Source organism: Mytilus edulis, chromosome 3, assembly GCF_963676685.1.
Source record: "Mytilus edulis chromosome 3, xbMytEdul2.2, whole genome shotgun sequence".
In the NCBI taxonomy this organism is placed as follows: domain Eukaryota; kingdom Metazoa; phylum Mollusca; class Bivalvia; order Mytilida; family Mytilidae; genus Mytilus; species Mytilus edulis.
In genome coordinates, this window is record NC_092346.1 from 87176644 (window position 1) to 87196751 (window position 20108).

General features: G+C 31.2%; 2 protein-coding genes across 4 annotated transcripts in view; one reads left to right on the forward strand and one right to left on the reverse strand.

The window, feature by feature from the left end:
• The window catches only part of LOC139517695 (uncharacterized), a 69463-nt gene extending 63988 nt beyond the window's left edge, over positions 1-5475 (forward strand). For all 3 annotated transcript variants that reach the window (XM_071308994.1, XM_071308996.1, XM_071308995.1), the window contains 5 exons: positions 1143-1264; positions 1663-1801; positions 2147-2286; positions 2967-3035; positions 3663-5475. In XM_071308994.1, coding sequence (XP_071165095.1) covers positions 1143-1264; positions 1663-1801; positions 2147-2286; positions 2967-3035; positions 3663-3871 — 679 coding nt within the window. In that variant the 3' untranslated portion in view covers positions 3872-5475. The remainder of the gene's footprint in view (positions 1-1142; positions 1265-1662; positions 1802-2146; positions 2287-2966; positions 3036-3662) is intronic.
• Positions 5476-7291: 1816 nt separating this feature from the next.
• LOC139517696 (neuronal acetylcholine receptor subunit alpha-10-like) lies at positions 7292-17924 on the reverse strand. Its single transcript, XM_071309000.1, has 7 exons — positions 17699-17924; positions 15799-15938; positions 14491-14535; positions 13023-13132; positions 9687-10222; positions 8629-8816; positions 7292-7590 (listed from the first exon to the last, which is right to left on the reverse strand). The coding sequence occupies exons 1-7, from the start codon at positions 17748-17750 to the stop codon at positions 7441-7443; spliced, it is 1221 nt and encodes a 406-aa protein (XP_071165101.1). The 5' UTR covers positions 17751-17924; the 3' UTR covers positions 7292-7440.
• Positions 17925-20108: the final 2184 nt, after the last annotated feature.

Sequence of the window (20108 nt, forward strand, 5' to 3'; positions counted from 1 at the left end):
ATTTTCGAACAATTCATCCAAAAACATGGGGGTTGATATTGTTGATCAATTAAAGTTTGTCCTTAATAATTCTGTGGAGGGGGATGGAGGCACACTTGTTATCTTATATGCAAGTTACTTTGTTATATTGCTGCTAAGGTGGGGTTAACGTATAATTTCTAAAATTAAAATCGTCTCCTTTGTCATAGATGATCATGATATTAAGATGGCCACTCTTGTCAAATTCGAGGTATAAGTCTAAAATTAGTCCGAGAAAGCCATGCCTGTTGTTTCTTTAATTTCTAGTTCTGGAGACTATGTTGATGGAGCCGAATCATACAAGTTTGGATAGTTAATGAAAAAAAATATATCTGAATGCAAAATTAAATGATCCTGCTTCTTTAGTCTCCTTGTTTTTGACAAGAGCCTGAAGTTACTTCTATTTCATTAAAGAACAGGACGAGGTTTAATATGAAAATAAACATTCAATCCTTGCCAACCATGAACAATGGCATACCAGTAAAACTGTAAACATCAGTTAGAAATGGCTCTAATCATTATATCGGCAAGGACAAATAAAACTTACGTGAAGATAAAAGATACAACACTATACCGACGCTTACTCGAAGTAAATGAAAGCTAAATTATTGATCAGTTCACATCCAACAGATTTACTGTAAAGAAGTCATTAACAGTCGGGAAAAGATTTATTTTTATTTGTTGTAAATGTAAACGTTTTTAGACTCTGTTTAGTCAGCCAGTGTTTCTATAATTTGACCTGAAAATATTTGAGTTGTATGCTCGATTGTATGGTGACCACTGCTTCGCAAATCAATCAAATATAGCAACTTCACCGGACAATTTTGCTATGTTTTAATGTGCTATTGGTTAAGTTGCATTTTCTCGTTAAAGTTATGTTCTCGTATTTATACTTTATTTATGCTATTCCAGAAATACGTATTGTGAGCACTTGATTTTGAAGTAAGTTTATAAACAAATCAAGAATAATTTTATTTCCCTTTTTATTTTATTAACGGTTCAATATATTTCCTTTGAACATTTTTTACAAGTTGGAATACAGCTTTTGGTGTATACGTTTTACAGGTTGTAACCTGTAGAATATAACACAATTTATGAACGAAATACTTTTATATCTTCAACAGGAGTCTTGAACGTGTTTATTTGTGCATAGGAACAAAGTTGGATTATTGTTCTAAAGATATCCGTCTACTGCGAGATGTTGTTTTGAGCGGTTCAAGATACCTCTGTAACACAGATAGAACTGGTATTGACATCAAATGTTTATTAAAACATCATAAACATAATTTATTTGTTTATTTGTTTATTCTGTATTATTGTTTTACATCTAACTGTAAAAGTCACTCCTGAATTAAATTGCTGGGTAATGATCAAGAATCACAACAAATATAGGTTTATCATTTTCCATTCATGAGTAAGATGGAGATTAAGCTTAATATTTTAAAAGTTTCATGTTAAAATTGAAAATTTTAAATCGCAAAAATTCGTTTATAATTGAAATCAATTCATGAAATTGGTACACATCAATCAATTACAATTTATCATAAAGACTGGTTGTAAAAGACACTATATCTATATCCTTTATACTGTTATTTTCTTAATTTGTTGTGAACTTTACTGCATTAAAAAATATTTTTCTTTAAGCATTACTGAACGGCAACGGATGTATACAGAGGTTGTCAGTGGTTAATACTACTGCACACTGTATGAACAACATAGAAGAGATGACACCATTTATCATGGGAGAGAAAAGCGTCTTTAACCACACCGTCGAATTTTGCAGGTACCAAAATAATGTTTTATAATGTAGTTTTTCATTGAAATTTTAGCTTGTGTTTTAATGTTTATTTTTATTATTGCTTAAATTGTTTTAACGACCTAATCGGACGCTCCAAACAAACTTATATCTTTGATTCTCAGATTCTTAAAGAATCATCTTATGAATAAAAACAAAGGAAGCAAAACTCGAACATAATTTACAGATAGGAATAAATGAAAATACAAACCAGTTATAGAATTTCATGAATCTGGTATTTATTAAGTTGTTAAAAGTCTAAAACTTAATTCACAAATTCACAGATAACTTATAATACATAACAGTCTTACAGTAAACATCTTTATTTGATAGGATAGGAACAAGCTGGACGACGTGCTTTTTGGGTACTGCAAAGTATGTTTGTGACCAGCAAGGGTACTCATATATGTATAATTATACAAGACACTCATTTATGCCCATCAATAATGCACTTCATTGTGATCTATTGTCCGGTAAGTTGTTTAAACTGACAAAAATGACATTTGAATTATTTTGTTGTATTTGCCTTTTTAAAATCGAAGAGAAAAAAGTCATTAGTATTTGAAAAGTCCGAATATTATGGATCAAGTTATGACACAAAATGGCTACATTACACGAAAAAGCTAACAATATCAAAAAGAAGGATCCCTAACATCCTTTGAGTAGAATCAATTGCTAGATGTCGATCATATCATAGTTGTTATTTACCTACTAAATGGTTTTCTATATGCATTTGAAATTGGCAAGCAAATTATTTACGGCCCTATGTGACAATTAATTTTTCAGTTTACATTTTTTAATGCAATTAATCGGCAACATTATCTTTGATTGACATGCCTATTTATACAAGGTATACTTTGCAAAATAAAAGTGATGTTCAGTTGAAAGCTGTGATAATTTTCCTGTCAATTTTTTTTTTTTTTATTATGTATGCCTTTATTAAACATATCGAAAAGTATGCGATAAAAGTGTTTTTTTTTATCATTACAATATCGAGATATCTTTTATATCGTCTGTACCATTGACTCAAAGTATATTACCTGTTGACGAATTTAAAAGATATCTGACCAAAAAAAACCAAAAACATTTCAAGTTTTGTTTATCGAATAAGTGGGCATAAATGCATTCTTGAAATTGTATGTATATTTCTTAGGAATTATTAAACCAACTGCAGCAGGACCTAAACCGACGCAAGACACGGCTACAGCCGGAACAAAACAATGTACGTATAAGTTGTACAGGACATACCCAAATAATTCCAGTATCATTGTTTTGAACTTTTTGTTGTAAAAAAAACACAAGATAAAAGAAACTCAGCTTTCCGTTAAAACAGATTGTTCTACTTTCCAATATTAACAAAACAGGTCACAAAAGAGATGTTTCTCTCTGAATAGTTCAATAAAAAAATAAAAAAGGCTACAATATAAAGTTGCAACAAGTAATTTTAAATCAGATATTATAAGACGCTTTTAAAGTATATCATACAGAATTGGATGCTGCTTTTGAAAACTTATTCGAAGTGAAGGAAGCAAACACGTTTATTGAGAGAAAAATACAATTGTTTCTTGCTTTCATTTTGCATTAAAAAAAAACAGGGGCTTGAATTATTATATTTACAGATCTGCAGAATGAATATATACATATATGTTATTAACATTTTAAATCCAGAAGTGAACTTCAAAATCAGATATTCGGCATTATCATTCTACTGGTAATCATTTATGCTGCTAAAATTTGCATTATTATTATATTTAGAATAATCAATTGCAAATCTCATATAACAGAGAAGTTTAGTGTTAAATTCCCGTAAAATGATCGAGAAATATAAAACAAGTATTCGTTGTTTCAGATCAAAGAACAACACCCAGTTTCACCACTAGAAATATAACGCCATTAACAACAACTACTGCTTCATATTCGTCAACATATACATTGACATGTCAGGCAATCGGAATATACGAAAACCGAGAAGGATTTCATGAATGGTGTACTAACAACTGCAATCAAGGTTATTGTCCAGAAGCGGTCTGCAAATGCACAAGACAGAATTATGCTTGATTGACATTTTTATCAATATGAGCTAATATATCTATTTATACTTTCATATTTATTTCAAAGCTAATAGGGATGATTTTTTAAAGACCACTGATATTTACATCTTTTGTTTTCACCTAAATCTTTTCTATCTCGACAAGTACATTTAACTTTCATTGTGTACTATTGTTTACTTTTAGATTTGTTCGTGTAATCCCTCAAGCTGTTTGCTATCCATCCAGAAGAATAATTGATCCGCCATGGATCTTACACTAACACTCAGTCCGACTATTTATATTATGATCTCCATCAAGTTAAATCAGCCATTCAAATATGCAAATCTATAGAACAATACCAAACAAAAGAACAGCTGACATAGACTCGCCTGGCGAATTAAATTATAATCCTGGTACATTTGATAACTATTTACACCACTGGGTCGATGCCGCTGCTGGTGGATGTTAAGGCCCCGAGGGTATCACCAGCCCAGTAGTCAGCACTTTGGTGTTGACATGAATATTAATTATATGGTAATTTTTTTAAATTTCCGTTACAAAACTTTGAATTTTTTGAAAAATTAAGGATTTTAACTTTACTTTCCGCTATGTAGGTATGTTCTCTCACTAAATAAATCAAATTTTGGTGACTATGTTGAACGAATCTATCCAATCGAACTAGAGATAAAGGATACAACAGATACAGTTAAGCCGGCCTTATATCTTGACTTACATCTAGAAATTGTCAATGAGAGTCAGTTGAAAACAAAACTCTACGACAAAAGAGATGATTTTAGCTTTCCAATTGTGAACTTTCCATTTCTAAGTAGCAACATTCCAGCAGTACCTGCAGAATAGATACGATATTCACGTGCTTGCATTACCAATCATGATTTTCTTGATAGAGAGTAGCTGCTCACAAGGAAGCTATTAAACCAAGAGTTCCAAATTGTGAAGTTGAAATCATCCCTTCGTAAATTTACGGACGGTTGGTTGACCATTATGTAATTACCGTTTCACAGATGACATCGGATATATTCCTTACGTCGTAACTACAATCCACTTCCCTTTCACGAATGTGACCTACCGAATTAGACTATTTACCGGATTTGTTCTAACATAAGCAACATGCACATGAGATCACCCCCAGTTTTTGATGGGGTTTGTGTTACTTATTCTTTAGTTTTATGTGTTAAATTGTGTCGTGTGTACTATTGTTTGTCTGTTTGTCTTTTTCATATTTTGCCATGGTGTTGTCAGTTTATTTTCGATTTATGAGTTTGACTGTCCCTCTGGTATCTTTTTTCCCTCTTTTATGTAGATGAAACGAGTGTATTAAATTATAATCCTGGTACCTTTAATAACCAATTCGACATAGTTCAGATTGTTGTCTAGTACTTTGACCTATAATTGTTTACTCTTTACTCATTGCGACTTGGTATGAGAGTTGTGTCATTGGCACTCATACCATAACTTCTTATTTCTATTGAATAAAAAGTAAAATCACAAAAATACTGAACTCCGAGGAAAATTTAATCGGAAAGTCCCTAATCAAATTGCAAAATCAAATGTCAAAACACATCAAACGAATGGACAACAACTGTCATATTCCTGACTTGGTACAGGCATTTTCAAATGTAGAGTGAAAGAAATGAAAGATTGAAGCATAACCTACAAAGTGAAAAAAGTAGTGTAATGATCTCCATAATATCATCAATGACACTAGGCTTTACTACTTTGTTTACACTTTTTTGCTAAGGGACCAACTGAAGCAAGCCATCGTGTGGGGGATTTTTATGCCCCACCTACGATAGTAGATGGGCATTATGTTTTCTGGTCTGTGCCTCCGTTCGTCCGTCTGTGCGTCCGTTTGCTTCAGGTTAAAGTTTTTGGTCAAGGTAGTTTTAGAAGAAGTTGGAGTCTAATCAACTTGAAACTTAGTACACATGTTCCCTATGATATGATCTTTCTAATTTTAATTCCAAATAAAAGTTTTGACCCCAATTTCACGGTCTGCTGAACATAGAAAATGATAGTGCGAGTGGGGCATCCGTGTACATGGGACACATTCTTGTTTCCGCTTTGCTTAAGTCCCGTTGGTGGCCTTTGGCTATTTTCTGCTCTTTATTATGGTTGTTGTCTCTTTTAAAAATTCCCCTTTTCCATTCTTAATTTTATTCAAAGAAATAAGTTTCTATTCTAAATTTTATTCGTGTGAAGAAGCCATGAATAAAGTTTTTCTTACATTAAACAGTTTGACATATTTTTCATAATCAATACTTTTTAGGCAAATTAACATCAGAAGTTTTACGGGCTTACTTATGATTAAGACACACGAGGTAAGAGCATTAAAACATACCTTTATTATTGAAGACTTTTTATTATTGACGAATGTTGAAACATTCTTTCATACTCAATCAGATTTTTAGTCCTTTGTATTTCTAAAAACAAACAGTACTTGTATTTTCTGAATGACTACTGCGTTGTAATCAAAAGAGATTTACTTTTATGAATCGATCATTATCATCTTCTTTATAATATGAATTATGTTAACGTTATATGACCAATGTTTAAATAACATTAATTGATAAAGCAAAAAGACCAGGGGTGGTGTTCTCGAAAGTATCCTAATATTCGTCCTAAGTCATAGATAAGACCAATTTTAGGATGAAATCGTCAAATTTGTTTTTTGATAAAACATTTATTAATGACTAAACCAATAGACCACTTTCGAGTTCATCCGTCACCGGCAAAAACTCGTCAATTATGCACGCCTTTATGACGTCACTTACCAGATAGAGGGGCTCGCCTGTATCCCTGCACTATTTACGTTCATCAAGCGTCTTAGTGATCGTCTTTGTGCAGGATAACCTAGAAATAACGGTTGCTCTGTAGGTACTTACTGACAATTCCCTAATGACAGCAGTGTTGATTGTCAATTTTGAGAATTCAATTTGCCGAATAATTCGTACAATATAGAATTATAGTTTTCCAACCACTCGCTCAACATTGGAAGGAAGTGACGACGCCCCTAAACGCAAAAATGACGGTGATAAAGGCGCGTATAATTGACGAGTTTTTTCCGGTGACGGATGAACTCGAAAGTGGTCTATTGATAAAATTGTTTACGAATTTTAAAATTACAATTAAAGAATTAAATCCATAATTCCAAATGTAATACTAAAATTAAATAAAAAAGGATTGTAATTTAAACTGGAAAACAACTTGTTTTGAAATGAGAATTGAATTGGTAGTGTAATCGTAAAAACGAAGTTCAAAGTTTAAAATCATGCCTTATTTCTTTATATACGAGTCAAAACCGATGGTGCGTTTCATTTCATGTTAATCTTCAGGTAAAAAAATGAACAAAAAGCGAAATCCAAACTTTGATATGTTAGGACGAAGATAGGATGATCCTAAGATACCTAATTAGGTATCCTAAAGTTAGGACGAAAACTGTGATATATCGTAAATTAAGAGAGCTTCGAAAACACGACTTAGGATAAATACCTGTCATAAGATGGACTTAGGACACGTCCTAGTCCTAAGATAGCTTCGAGAACACCACCCCAGATGCCTCGACAGGTATAACACCAATTATTTGACAGAATATACAATAAAGCATCCAGAAATTAAAGTGATAGAAAATATCAATATTCCAAGTCTGTCAATAACTACAGATAAACACTTCCAGAGTTCCGTATTTGTACTTTCTTTGACGTCCTTGACTAAATCCCAAACGTTCTCCTGAAAGTTGAAAAATATTCCAAAATTCGATGAAATCAATACTTATATATTGTGCAGATAAAGTTATATATGTAAAATGTTAAAAACAGTGTAGTAATAAATTCATTTTATAAATTCTATATTCGATAAAAATGTTATGCTCTTTTCTTTTCTTTGTCCACAAATACTGTCCAAACATTCATATTCGGCCACCATTTCAGGTTTATCAATTGACATAAATTGATAGAACGTCAATGTGATACTTTCATATAGGTTACGACAACAATAGTGAATTGAAGCATTTCATCTCGGCAATGTGACGAGTAAAGCACAAACCGATGAAATATAAGGGTAAAGTGCAGTTTTTATGTTTTGTTCGTACATTTTCCTTATTATTTTCAAAGTTTTTTTTGCCCATCTATTTCATCTCAATTTTTCGACGGTGCTTTCCACCTTTATGATTACGATCAAACTAGTTCATACATCTATTAACTTTTATTAGTATTTCTTTATTCAAATTAAGATAGAAAAAAGGAAGTCGGTCTTTAATCAGTATACACTCAAACATTTTATACACTTCATAACATATAAAGAATCAAGTGAACATTTTGTCACAGGTTGTTATTAATATGCAGAAATATTTGCCAACTGGTGTTAAAGAGAACTATAAACAACCATAGAAAGTTGCGCAAGCATGAAATTAGCTTCACATCTTTCAAATTTCAATAGTGCAAATGCATGGATGGTAGTGCACTTTATACTAAACATCGATGATTTATCACTGATGTTTTTTTCTAACAGGAACCTCGTCCAGAAATATAATATTTTGTGCAGTTGCAAGAAAAGTGAAGTTTATACCTTCCAAAGTGACAATCATTTGCTCTTTACATGTTACTGTTTTGCATCTCCTGTCTGATTTTTTCTTTCTGAGAAAACTGTTTCGAAAATTTAATATACAATGCAATAAAGTGGTTATGAATACAGGTGTTATTAGAATAACATTTCAATTTAAATTCAACTAATAGGCCTAACTGCTGTAAAGAGTTCAACAAAAAATACCTCATTACAACAAGTTGATGACGGATTTCCAGGAAGTTCAACAAACATCATTAGGCACAGTGGTACTATGATTCCCTTTTTAATCCATTCTGGTACCTGTTTTTCTCCGCGGTAATATATATTGATGACAGCTACCTGTATGGTAGTCGTTATAGCTGACATGCCAAGAATAAAGTTGAAAAAGAACACTGAAATATCATGTAAAGTTATTGGAAATGGATTTTTATACAGTTGACGTTACTATTAAGGTGCAAGATAAGATCTTGACAAAGACCAATAATATGAATAAATTCAAAAATATAACAATCCTAAATGTGTGACAGACAATGTTGAATGCTATGTTTTATGTCATTTAATTAAAGTATATAAAGTTTTAGCGAAATTAGAAATCCATGGTTTTGTAACGGAAGTGCACAAAATAATTCCATTTGAGATTTTCTTCCAGATGAATAAGGATTACTTATAAATAAAAAGATGTCTTTATGTAGTTATGATTTAATCTGATATGATTAAAAACAAAACTAAGCAGGCATGAATGCGTTTGGTTATAACCCCTCACTAAAGTAGATGTGAACCAGTATTTTGGACATCCGAATACCTTTTATTGTCTACGAATATAGTCCCCAGAAAGGACATTGCATTACTTGTACCCTATACACTTTCACAATTAATCTCCCCATACTAAATGAACAAAACTGGACAAATGTTAAGGGTGTAGGCACATTTTAAAAACTTTGTTTTGGTTTTTATATAAACGTTAAAAAATATAACACTTTACACAACTTCGTACGTAGATAATTTTCTTCTTTATATGGAACGAAAAAGTAAAATCACAAAAATACTGAACTCCGAGGAAAATGAAATCGGAAATTCCCTAATCACATGGCAAAATCAAATGACAAAACACATCAAAAACGAATGGACAATCACTGTCGTATTCCTGAATTGGTACAGGCATTTTCAAATGTAGAAAATGGCGGATTGAAATTGGTTTTGTAGCGCTAAACCTCTGCGAATGTGCTTACTAACATGACTAGATTCAAAGTTAAGATACTCACTTATCCAAGGTGTTGCTTCTGCTGATGGAGGAAGCTTATCTGCAACAAGTAACTGAAATACTGACATGGCTAGTGTGATCATGATCACTAACGAGGCCTTTTCTCCGGAGTCCACAGGTAGTAAAAAACACAGAACTCCAATAGATGTTATCATGATGGATGGTATTATAATATTCGTTACATAATATGCTGGTTTACGTTCAATATGGATATCAAATGTAACATCTGGATAAGGTTCTGGACAGCATCCATACGTAACCACATTCTTTTCAACTTCAATGTTTGGGATGTGCCATTCCACATTCGATTTCATAGATGACAAGTCCATCGGATTCTGACTTGGTTGTATATCTAGTTGATGTCCATGATACACCCATGAACCAAATTTTAAAGAACAAATTTGAGTGTCAAATGGAAAGCTCGTTACGTCAATCGGACAGATCACTTCAATAATAGTAGGGAAGTTGTAATGAATAGAACCATCTGAGTAAACTAGTGCTCTATATTTATCCATCCCATACATCCCCGTGGTCAGACTATAAATAGAAATTGATTCATTACCCTATTTTCATATTTATTACAAGTGTTCTACGACGTATGCAGGCAAAGTCTGACATATTGAAACGCCTGTCGTGTACAATTAGAGAGGGGGCTGCTTCACTTAGCTGGAATCTTCCAAAATGCTAAATTGTTGTTAAAATTGGAATATCATCCTTCATAAGCCAATATCAGTCATCCGTGGTACACTTTTATCCGAAATCTCTTTCGCAATATAAACTTTTATTATTGGGATTTATTGTTCATTAAAACGATTCTAAAGTTTATTGTGTTACCTGCAACTTTGCAGACGCTTGTTGTTTGAATTAACTATTTTTGTGAAGAATCAAACGATCCAAAGAGATAAGCGTTTGTTTGAACCCAACAGTAAAACAAAATTATCCCAATAGAACACATCAAAGTGAAGCTATTTCATTGTATTGAAACATTCGTTTTCTTTGTTCTGATATGAATATATGTTTTGGCTTTCTTACTTCTGTTTGTAAATGGAAGTAAAAAAAAGGTTCAAACATTCTGTTGAAACTTTGAAACTTTTCAAAAAAAAATTTTTAATCCTTGAAATATATTATCTTAGCTGTTTTTTGCAAAACCTTTCGGAGTTTTGAGTCCACAATGCTTTTTAACTTCGTCAATTATTTGGTCTTTTTAACCTGTGTGATATGAGAGTCATTGACGAGTCTTTTGTAGACAAATAAAGGCAACAGTAGTAAACCGCTGTTCAAAATTTATAAATCGATAGAGAAAAAAAATCCGGGTTACAAACTAAAACCGAGGAAAACGTTTCAAATATAAGAGAACTACGACACAACACCGAAACAAAACATGCATCTGGCGTACATTTTGTTATTAATATAGATAGTCAGTAGCATAGTGATTTAACTTGCAGTATGAACTTTATAAAAGTCCATGATTCATTTTCTTTTGACATTTGAAAATTTTACTCATTATCTAAAAGGAAAAGAAGGTTTTGAGATTACAAATTAAAAGAAGAGGACAATAACCTAATAGAAACTGTAATATTCAACATAGAAACCGTTCTGTTTTAGAGCAGTATTTACAAAAACATATTTCAAAATCTTGAAAAAAAAATCTTTCCATAAAATATTAATTTAAAACATTCAGAACTTTTATGACATGTTAACCTTTTCCAAAATGATGCAAATAATTGCAACTTTAATAAACACATTAGTTTATGAGTAAAAGAGAGGTTAATCAAAGCCAGTTATGTCATAAAGCATAAACGCTTCGTACAGAAACATTCAAAACAAATCTGAATTGAACTAAACGTTGACAGAAATCTTAGTATATAAAAATGATCTTAGGTTTTACTTATTTCAAGTAACCATAACTGTGTATGAAATTCCAAAAACAATAAAGCACAGCTCAACAAATAAAAAGGACGAAATCAATGAAAACAAATACTTCATAGAAATAAAAGATCAGCAAAACGAACCAAAACCAAACCGGAGTGAACTCAGGTGTCACGGATTGTGAAACAGGGCTTACATTGAGTGTGTTATTGATAAATTAAACATTATTAAAATGTATTTTATTACGTTATAAAACATGTATGGTAAGACATCATGTCGTTCAATGAACATTGTCAATCTTTAAATTTTTGATGTGTACTGGAATACTGGTTGATAAATTAATCCCTGTAAACAATTGCTTTTTTATAATTGGACTTTGAACTAACATTCAGTTACTGCAAGAACTCCTCATACTCTTTAGCTTATGGCGATACTATTTTGGGGGTTATTCCCTGTTTAGTTATTTTCCAGTCATATTTTGTTTACAGAAGTTGAGAGTAATAACGTACTTGACACGCTACTATTTATTTTGATTTATCACAAAACTCAATACATTATATCTAAAAATTCGAAAACATTAATTGTTGTAAATAATTTATAAAAAATAACATATATCTAATCTAGGCTTCAATATCCAACACAGAAACAGCTGTACATCGTAAAAAGTAAAATAACAAACAAAACAACAAACTTCAAGGAAAGATAAAATCGAAAAATATGTTATCAAATTTATTCGATTCGATTTGAGCAAAACAGAATAACATCCTTTTTCCAATTGATTAATCCATACAACTTACATTAATTTATATAAATAACACATAGCTGAGAGGGTGGTAGAGCAGATTGGTATCCCGAGAAAAAATTGATAACCACGGCGAAGCCAAGGTTGACAATGCTTTTTCTAGGGTACCAATCTGCTCTATCACACACTCAGCTATGTTTTATTTAATTTATTTTACTGGATGTCTTTTCATATTGTCTTTTACAGATTAATTTTATTCTAAAAGTATTTTCTACGACGCCACGTAAATAACAACGTTACGGTTATTAGAAAAAACAACAAAAGTAACCTGTAAATTCCACAAAACTTAAACTATAGCGCCAACTTAAGTGACAGGTCGACATTTTTACAAAACCGTAACATAGCCAAGTTAAAAAAATCATAACGTTTACTTGAATCAGTTTATAAACAATTTATGTTTTAAACAAAAAAATTGCATCAAAGAAAAACTCTTGTGTAAAATCTAAGCAAGAAGACTATGTATTGCACTCAAAAAGAAATTTGGACCAATTTCTATTTGATACCACAGAGGTGCATTTCTAACCCTCTAAACTTAGCCCTGTTTATAACGTATACAGGCAGGAATGGTAATAATAAAAGTGAAATGTAAAATGGCTAAAAAATAACAAAAATATATTGATTAAATACTTATCAAAGATATCAGCTTACAATAAGCATGTGTCATACCTGTCATAAAGGGTCAAATCCGGTGTCCAAATCCTTGATATTGGCACCACAATATATTCGGTATCATTAAAATCACTTGGACTCCATTGCAACGAACAATCGTTCCATTTCTAAAACGAGATATGAATATTATACATATTCATATCAATATCAAATGTTGATTAAACGCGCGTCTGGCGTATCAAATTATAAGCCTGGTACCTTTGATAACTATTTACACGTTGTGGTTTGATATTTCATTTCAAAATAGCTCAAATCTGATGTATTTCCGATGAAAAAATGGGGGGATGTGTAGGGACCACATTTTTGATTATGTCAAGTATTGAATGTCCAATGTCCGTTATTCAATGTACAATATGCCTTCTGAGACAGAAGGTCCGAGTACACAGTTATGTCGTAGTGCATTTCTTTTAGACAATAAATGAAAATAAAAAAAATCCCACCTGCGCTTTCTCAATAATATTTTTACAGTGTGTTGTACTACTTTTGGGACAAATTATATCAAAGTTATAGAAAACTTCATCAGCTCTAACTCAAAATACGGACAATTTTATGTTAAGGGGGTCTTGAAATCTTTTGATAGCTTCCGAAGTGCTAATTTTGACCTTTTTCAGCTGGACCTAATCACTACTTTACATTAATATTTATGACCCAAATTTTTTTACAGTGTCATTTCACCCCCCAACGTGCTATATGAGGCATAAAACATGGAGAAATAAATTTGGAAGGAGTATAACACAAATTGGCAAGTAACACACTGTCCACACTAAAGACTATATTCGTGGACAACGAAAATCAAAGGACGATAACTGTGTACTCGGACCAGAACGTTAATTAAATTGGACAACTATTAGATTTCAGAATAGTGGTATGACAACAGTACGGTCGTGGATAACTCTTTATGCTCCTTCTGTGTATTTTGGTTTATTCAAAACACTTTTTAGACGGAGAAAGTCTGATTAAATATCACCAATATAATATTGGTGAGTATAGCTTTATTATCAATCTTTAATTACTCTTATCTTTATTGCTTGCAAATTAGAAACATGGTTTGTATAGTCTAATATTTAATTTCTTAAACATTTAATGATTATCCAGTTTCAATGTATCTCGTTATATCAAAACAAGTTTTGAGTGTAGATCCGAATTTTTAATCCACGAAAAACACATGATATCAGTTATAAGACAAAACTAAAAAAAAACAAGAAAGGCAAAGACAAAGACACAGAACGACAAACTTTAGTGTTTAACTATCGCCAGCTATGCAAAGTATACATTAAAGATAATGATTTTTATTATGCTGTGGGAAAAGTAATTGTTTTAGAACTTTAGTAAAATTTAACACAGATCGTTATAATGCAACCGCTAATCATTATTTGTCAACATTTTCTTATTTTCCTAAATTACTGCTGCAATATTTATTATTTATTTATTATGTAATCTTAAACATATTTTAAGTTAAACATACCAAGCGGATCCACAAGTTTATCTTCATTCTCTGATTTGGTTCGTCCTGAAATAAAAACATTAACATGCTATAGAACTAGTTAGAAGGTAAAATTGATATTCATTTAAGAAATGATTTTTTCATGTCATGCTCTATGCTCATTTCAACATGGGAAGGCATTATATTTATCAATATCTTAAAACTGAACGTTAGCGAGGTATTGAATGTTTACAAATATAATGCCTACCCATGTTAAAATGAGCATAGAGCATGGCATGACAGAATTATTTCGATTCTAATAGGAATATTTTGAACTTTTGTATTTCGAAGCGAACCAATAGTACACGCTCTAAATGTCGCCATTTTGGTTTGATGAACAAAAAGTTATAGAAAATCAACAGTTTATCAATAAAAAAAACTTACTTTACGTTGTTCAAAATTCATTTGACGTTGCAATTTCAATTGTGACGTCAATCACGTGCAGCCCATGTTCTATCTGAATAAGAACATGGCTGTGTATCGAAAGCTAAAGAAGAACGTCATATTATAATTGGAAATATTTCTAAAATCAAATTATAGTTTCTGCATATAATCCTAAGACAAATCATTAAGCACAACAGTGGCATAACCAGATAATTTCAAGAGTACATTTAAACCTCGGCAATGTCCCTCACCTTGGAGGCTCACGTGTTAAAGCGAGAGACATTCTATTTGTGTCATTTAAAATCATCAAAAGCAACCATTTGTGCAGACTAATTTGTTTGTCTTTTTTTTTAATTTCTTCATTGGGTTTACAAAAAATTGTCTAAACTAGTTACTATAAAATACGTTTAAATGGAGATATGGTGTAAATGACCCTTATTCTCAACTTTATATAAAGTAAGTCTTCGTTTAAATGGTGTTTTATTAATTGATGGTGTATAATAAAGTGTTACTTTTAATTCTTTGTTGTTCAAATACAAATACAATGAACCTGATCTCCTCCAGTTGATAGCAGAAATTTAACAATATCTTTGAAGTACCAATTCATTTTTAGTACAGCAGAGACATTGTTTTAGGTTTTGCATCAACTTGAGTAGACAGAAAATGAACAAATTTATGATACTTTACCGTTTGATGAAAAAGATAATTTCTTCACGTGTTTCTTCATGTCATTGGAGAAAGAATATCAAGGTTCAATGTGATTTTAACCAATTGTTTATTTGAATTATTTTCTTTCTACAAAATTCATGTTTAAGCCCTGGCGATTTGACGTAAACATAGCTACGTGACTGAAGATTGCAACGATATAACTTCATATTATCTTATATATGATAACATATGACCTACCAGATCTATCATTTGTCGAACTGCTACTCCTATTTTTAGATTTACTTGTGGTGCTCCGTCACATACTGGTCTAAGTCCACTGTCATAACCGGCAAATATTGAATCAAATATCTGTTTTTTTAAGCTGTCACAATGAACATCTACAATTTTTTTTAAGTTGTCAAAAATGATAAACTCTTTAAAATGAAACATTTCGAGAGTAATTTATTATTAATAATACCAAAGTGAAAATAACAGCACTAGCTGTATGCATCCAAAGTGAAAACATTTTATGCATTACAATGTAAGAATGTGTTAATTCGATTTGGGCAAAACATAATAACACCCGTTTCCAATTGATTAATCAATACAATTTACATTAATCTATATAAATAACACATAGCTGAGAGGGTGATAGAGCAGATTGGTATCCCGAGAAAAAAATGATAACCGCGGCGAAGCCAAGGTTGACAATGCTTTTTCTATGGTACCAATCTGCTCTATCACACTCTCAGCTATGTTTTATTTCATTTATTATACTGAATGTCTTTTCATATTGTCTTTTACAGATTAATTTTATTCTAAAAGTATTTTCTATAACGCCACAACGTTACGGTTATTAGAAAAAACAACAAAAGGTTTTTTTATTTTTTTATTTTGACAGTCAAAAAATAAAATCTGAGCTTAAACGTAGAACTTTAGCTTTGTTTTTATTACTTGAAGTAACGTCAATTCATTGTCCTTTAAATTATCGATTTTTGATTGGTCTGGACGAGAGGGTAACATTCATATAAATTGTCACCCGCTCAGCCATGTGATAGAGTAAAGTAACACCCTCGTATTAGCCAATCAAAATATGGCATTTTCACGTGAAGTATAATAATGATTAATATTTCACAGTGGTATCTTACTTTAACTTTGTTTAAACCTGTTTATTTACTTTTGACCTAATTTACTTATCCCTTATACATTCTATTAACTATGAATTTGCATTCAGGTATCGTAGATCTTAATTTGCCCTTCCAATTGATATTTTATAGTGTGTTTTTCTATGTTGTGATGTTATACTATTGTTTCAGAAAAGGGAGAAGGTCTGGTACCATTAAAACGTTTAATCCCGCTGCATATGTTTGCACCTGTACTAAGTCAGGAATCTCAGTAGTTGTCGTTTGTTGATGTAGTTCATAGGTGTTTCTCTTTTCTCGTTTTTATATAGATTAGACCGTTGTTTTTCCCGTTAGAATGGTTTGAAATTACTAATTTTTTGGGCCCTTTATAGCTTGTTGTTCGGTGTGAGCCAAGACTCCGTGTTGAAGACCGTACCTTGACCTATACTGGTTTACTTTTATCAATTGTTATTTGGTAGGATAATTGTCTCATTGGCACTCATACCACATCTTCCTTTATTAATTTACATTACTTTACAGATATATTTTTGACAACCTTTTTATATTCTAAAATGAAACGAAAATACCAAGGGAAATAACAGAATAATGAAATCGAAGAAACCACCATGACTTAAATGAAACAAAATGAAGAGACTATAACAATCAAAACAATGCAATATCTTTAAAATTTAGGAGTGAACATTCCGTGCTTAAGAAAACAAAAGTTTCTACTTCATTAGCTAACTATTAAGTTTATTATAACAAGTAAGAAATAAAATAATATAGTCGTTGGAAAGTACGCCATTTATTTCTATAAGTATCTCCTTTTACCTGTCCCTTTTTAATTGTGTTATGTGTTGGCATGAAGGCCTTTGTCATTAAAAGACCAATATTTACATTATTTAGCATCAAAGTGTGCCACTTTTGTAGGTAAGTAAATGTGTTATCAGCATCAAATGAAACACTCGGTTGTTTGGTTGTATAATTCTCAAAAATATCTAGTAAAACAATTCCACTAAATCTATTAATCTTACCCCCTGCAAAGGCTTGCCACACTGTTATAGAAATAAAGATTCTTAAATCCATGCAATTGTTTGTCAATATAATTATCTTAACACAATATTTATCGATATTTGTTTTTTACTTTTTTTAAGCAATAAACAAACTTGAAACCCGAATAAATATATTAATATGGACTGTTTATAAGTATCCCTATGTAGAACCTCAGACATACACAATGACAACACCATTTGACATGTCTCTGATGTAATCTTTTTTTGTTATTCAATTCTAATCAAAATCAGTTTGTTAAACTTCAAAGATAATTTAATACATTTTAACACTACTTTACAATTAAGACTTAAATAATAAGATCAGTAATCATAGTACACAAATGCTTTTAAATACATTTGTAGATTTGATTTTGATTTACTAAACAATTTTATATTTCTATACATTGGTTATATTACTTAGGGCTTTTTGTCTTTATTTAAGCATACGAATGTTCTTTGCAGATTTATAGAACTAAATACATTTTCAGCGGAAATTTTCGTTTTTGTGTGTATGTTTCTTCATGACAAATATCCTTAGCGATTTTTTGGTGCTAAAAAGTAAAATCACAAACATTCCTAATTCCGAGGACAATTTAAAACAGAAAGTCCCTATTCAAATGACAAAAACAAAAGCTAAAACACATTTAACGAATGGATAACATCCATCATATTCCTGACTAGGTACAGGCATTTTCTTATATAGAAAAAAGTGGATAAAACCTGTTTTTTTTAGCTAGCAAAACATCTCAGTTTTATGACAGTTGCATAACATTGTGTAATATTATTATCACTATAACAAAACAAACACATATGTAAAAAAGAATCACAAAAAGGCATATAGACAAATCACATTAGCAAAAAAGAAAGACAAGAATACAAAAATTATCAAAGAATAATGACACATTGACGGGATGTATAAGTTCGCAGTAACTCCAAATGGGTGTCACCAATTAAGCATTAAACAATAGTCAAGGCAAATCTTAATTTTCCCTTACTAAATACTATTTAAACTAGATCTTCATCAATTATTTTTTTATTTAACTTTAAATTTCTTATGAATTTAAACGTTACTTTATTTACAGGTGATGTAAAAATCTAAGAAAAAGCCACGGGAATATGACTATAAATGTTATATACATATCTCAATATATTTCTTGAACGAAGAATGATTTGTTAAATTTGAGTAGGGACTTTCCTTTTTGAATTATCCTCGGAATATTGGAATTTTACTTTTCACCATATTTTCTAATGCAATAGATCTATCTGACAGATGTCTGTAGACAAAACTCAACACCAAGACGCAAGGTTCTCATTCAAGGTTGTACTTAAATTTTCAATGACAAATTTCCCCAACTTCATCTTCAATCTTTCAATAAGCAAAAATTCAAAATTGATATTTACCATATGATAAATTCATATAGCTCTTTAACAGTTTTGGGTATAATACTCGGATGTGTGTATCCTGATAAAAGTAAAAACATTTTGGACGCATGCAATATATAACGTTTTGTTTTGTGTTTTAACGAATTTAAAATAATACTCGTTCTCCACGAAATGCATACTAGAGAATGATTTATCTTTCTTTTAATTTGTTCTGGGTGAACATTTGTATAGCTTACATAATGGTATGGGTTACCGGACATAACGCAAGAAGAGTTCCCATTATAGGTTCTAACTGCAATGCACAGGAAACTATTTTGCTACCCTTAATTAAAAGATAAAACATTGTTGGTTTAGATTTGAACCGAAGTCTAGAAAATGTGTGACGTTTGCCCTGTATAATCACCCTTTGTTATATGAATGAGCATGTCGGCAAACCAGTTATCACATATTTAGACGTAACGACAACGAGTGATAACACAACAGCGTTTGAAACATAAATGGTAGATTTATCTGGAAGATTTACAACGATAATTAAGAAAATTGTTTCGATTTTGGTGTTGATTTGGTAGCCAGGTCAAACACTTTACTGTAACTTAGATACGTTAACTGCAAATTATATTACAATTAAATATGGAAATTAAATAGTGAAGTAAATAATAAGATTTACGGAAACAATTAAGAATCGCGAAAAAAACCCAAACATGTTCATCCTTCTTTGGATATTTCGAATTAAAAAAAAAATCAAATGAAGATCCCAAATGAAAACTGAAATTCAACGGAATCTAATCAGATAAAAACTGAAATTCAACGGAATCTAATCAGATAAAAACTGAAATTCAATGGAATCTAATCAGATAAAAACTGAAATTCAACGGAATCTAATCAGATAAAAAACTGAAATTAAACGGAATCTAATCAGAAAATGGTTGATATGAGATAAACATAAGGTATGTGATAGGGGTGTAATTGAAAAACAACTTGCATCATCGAAGATTCAACTGGAAACAGA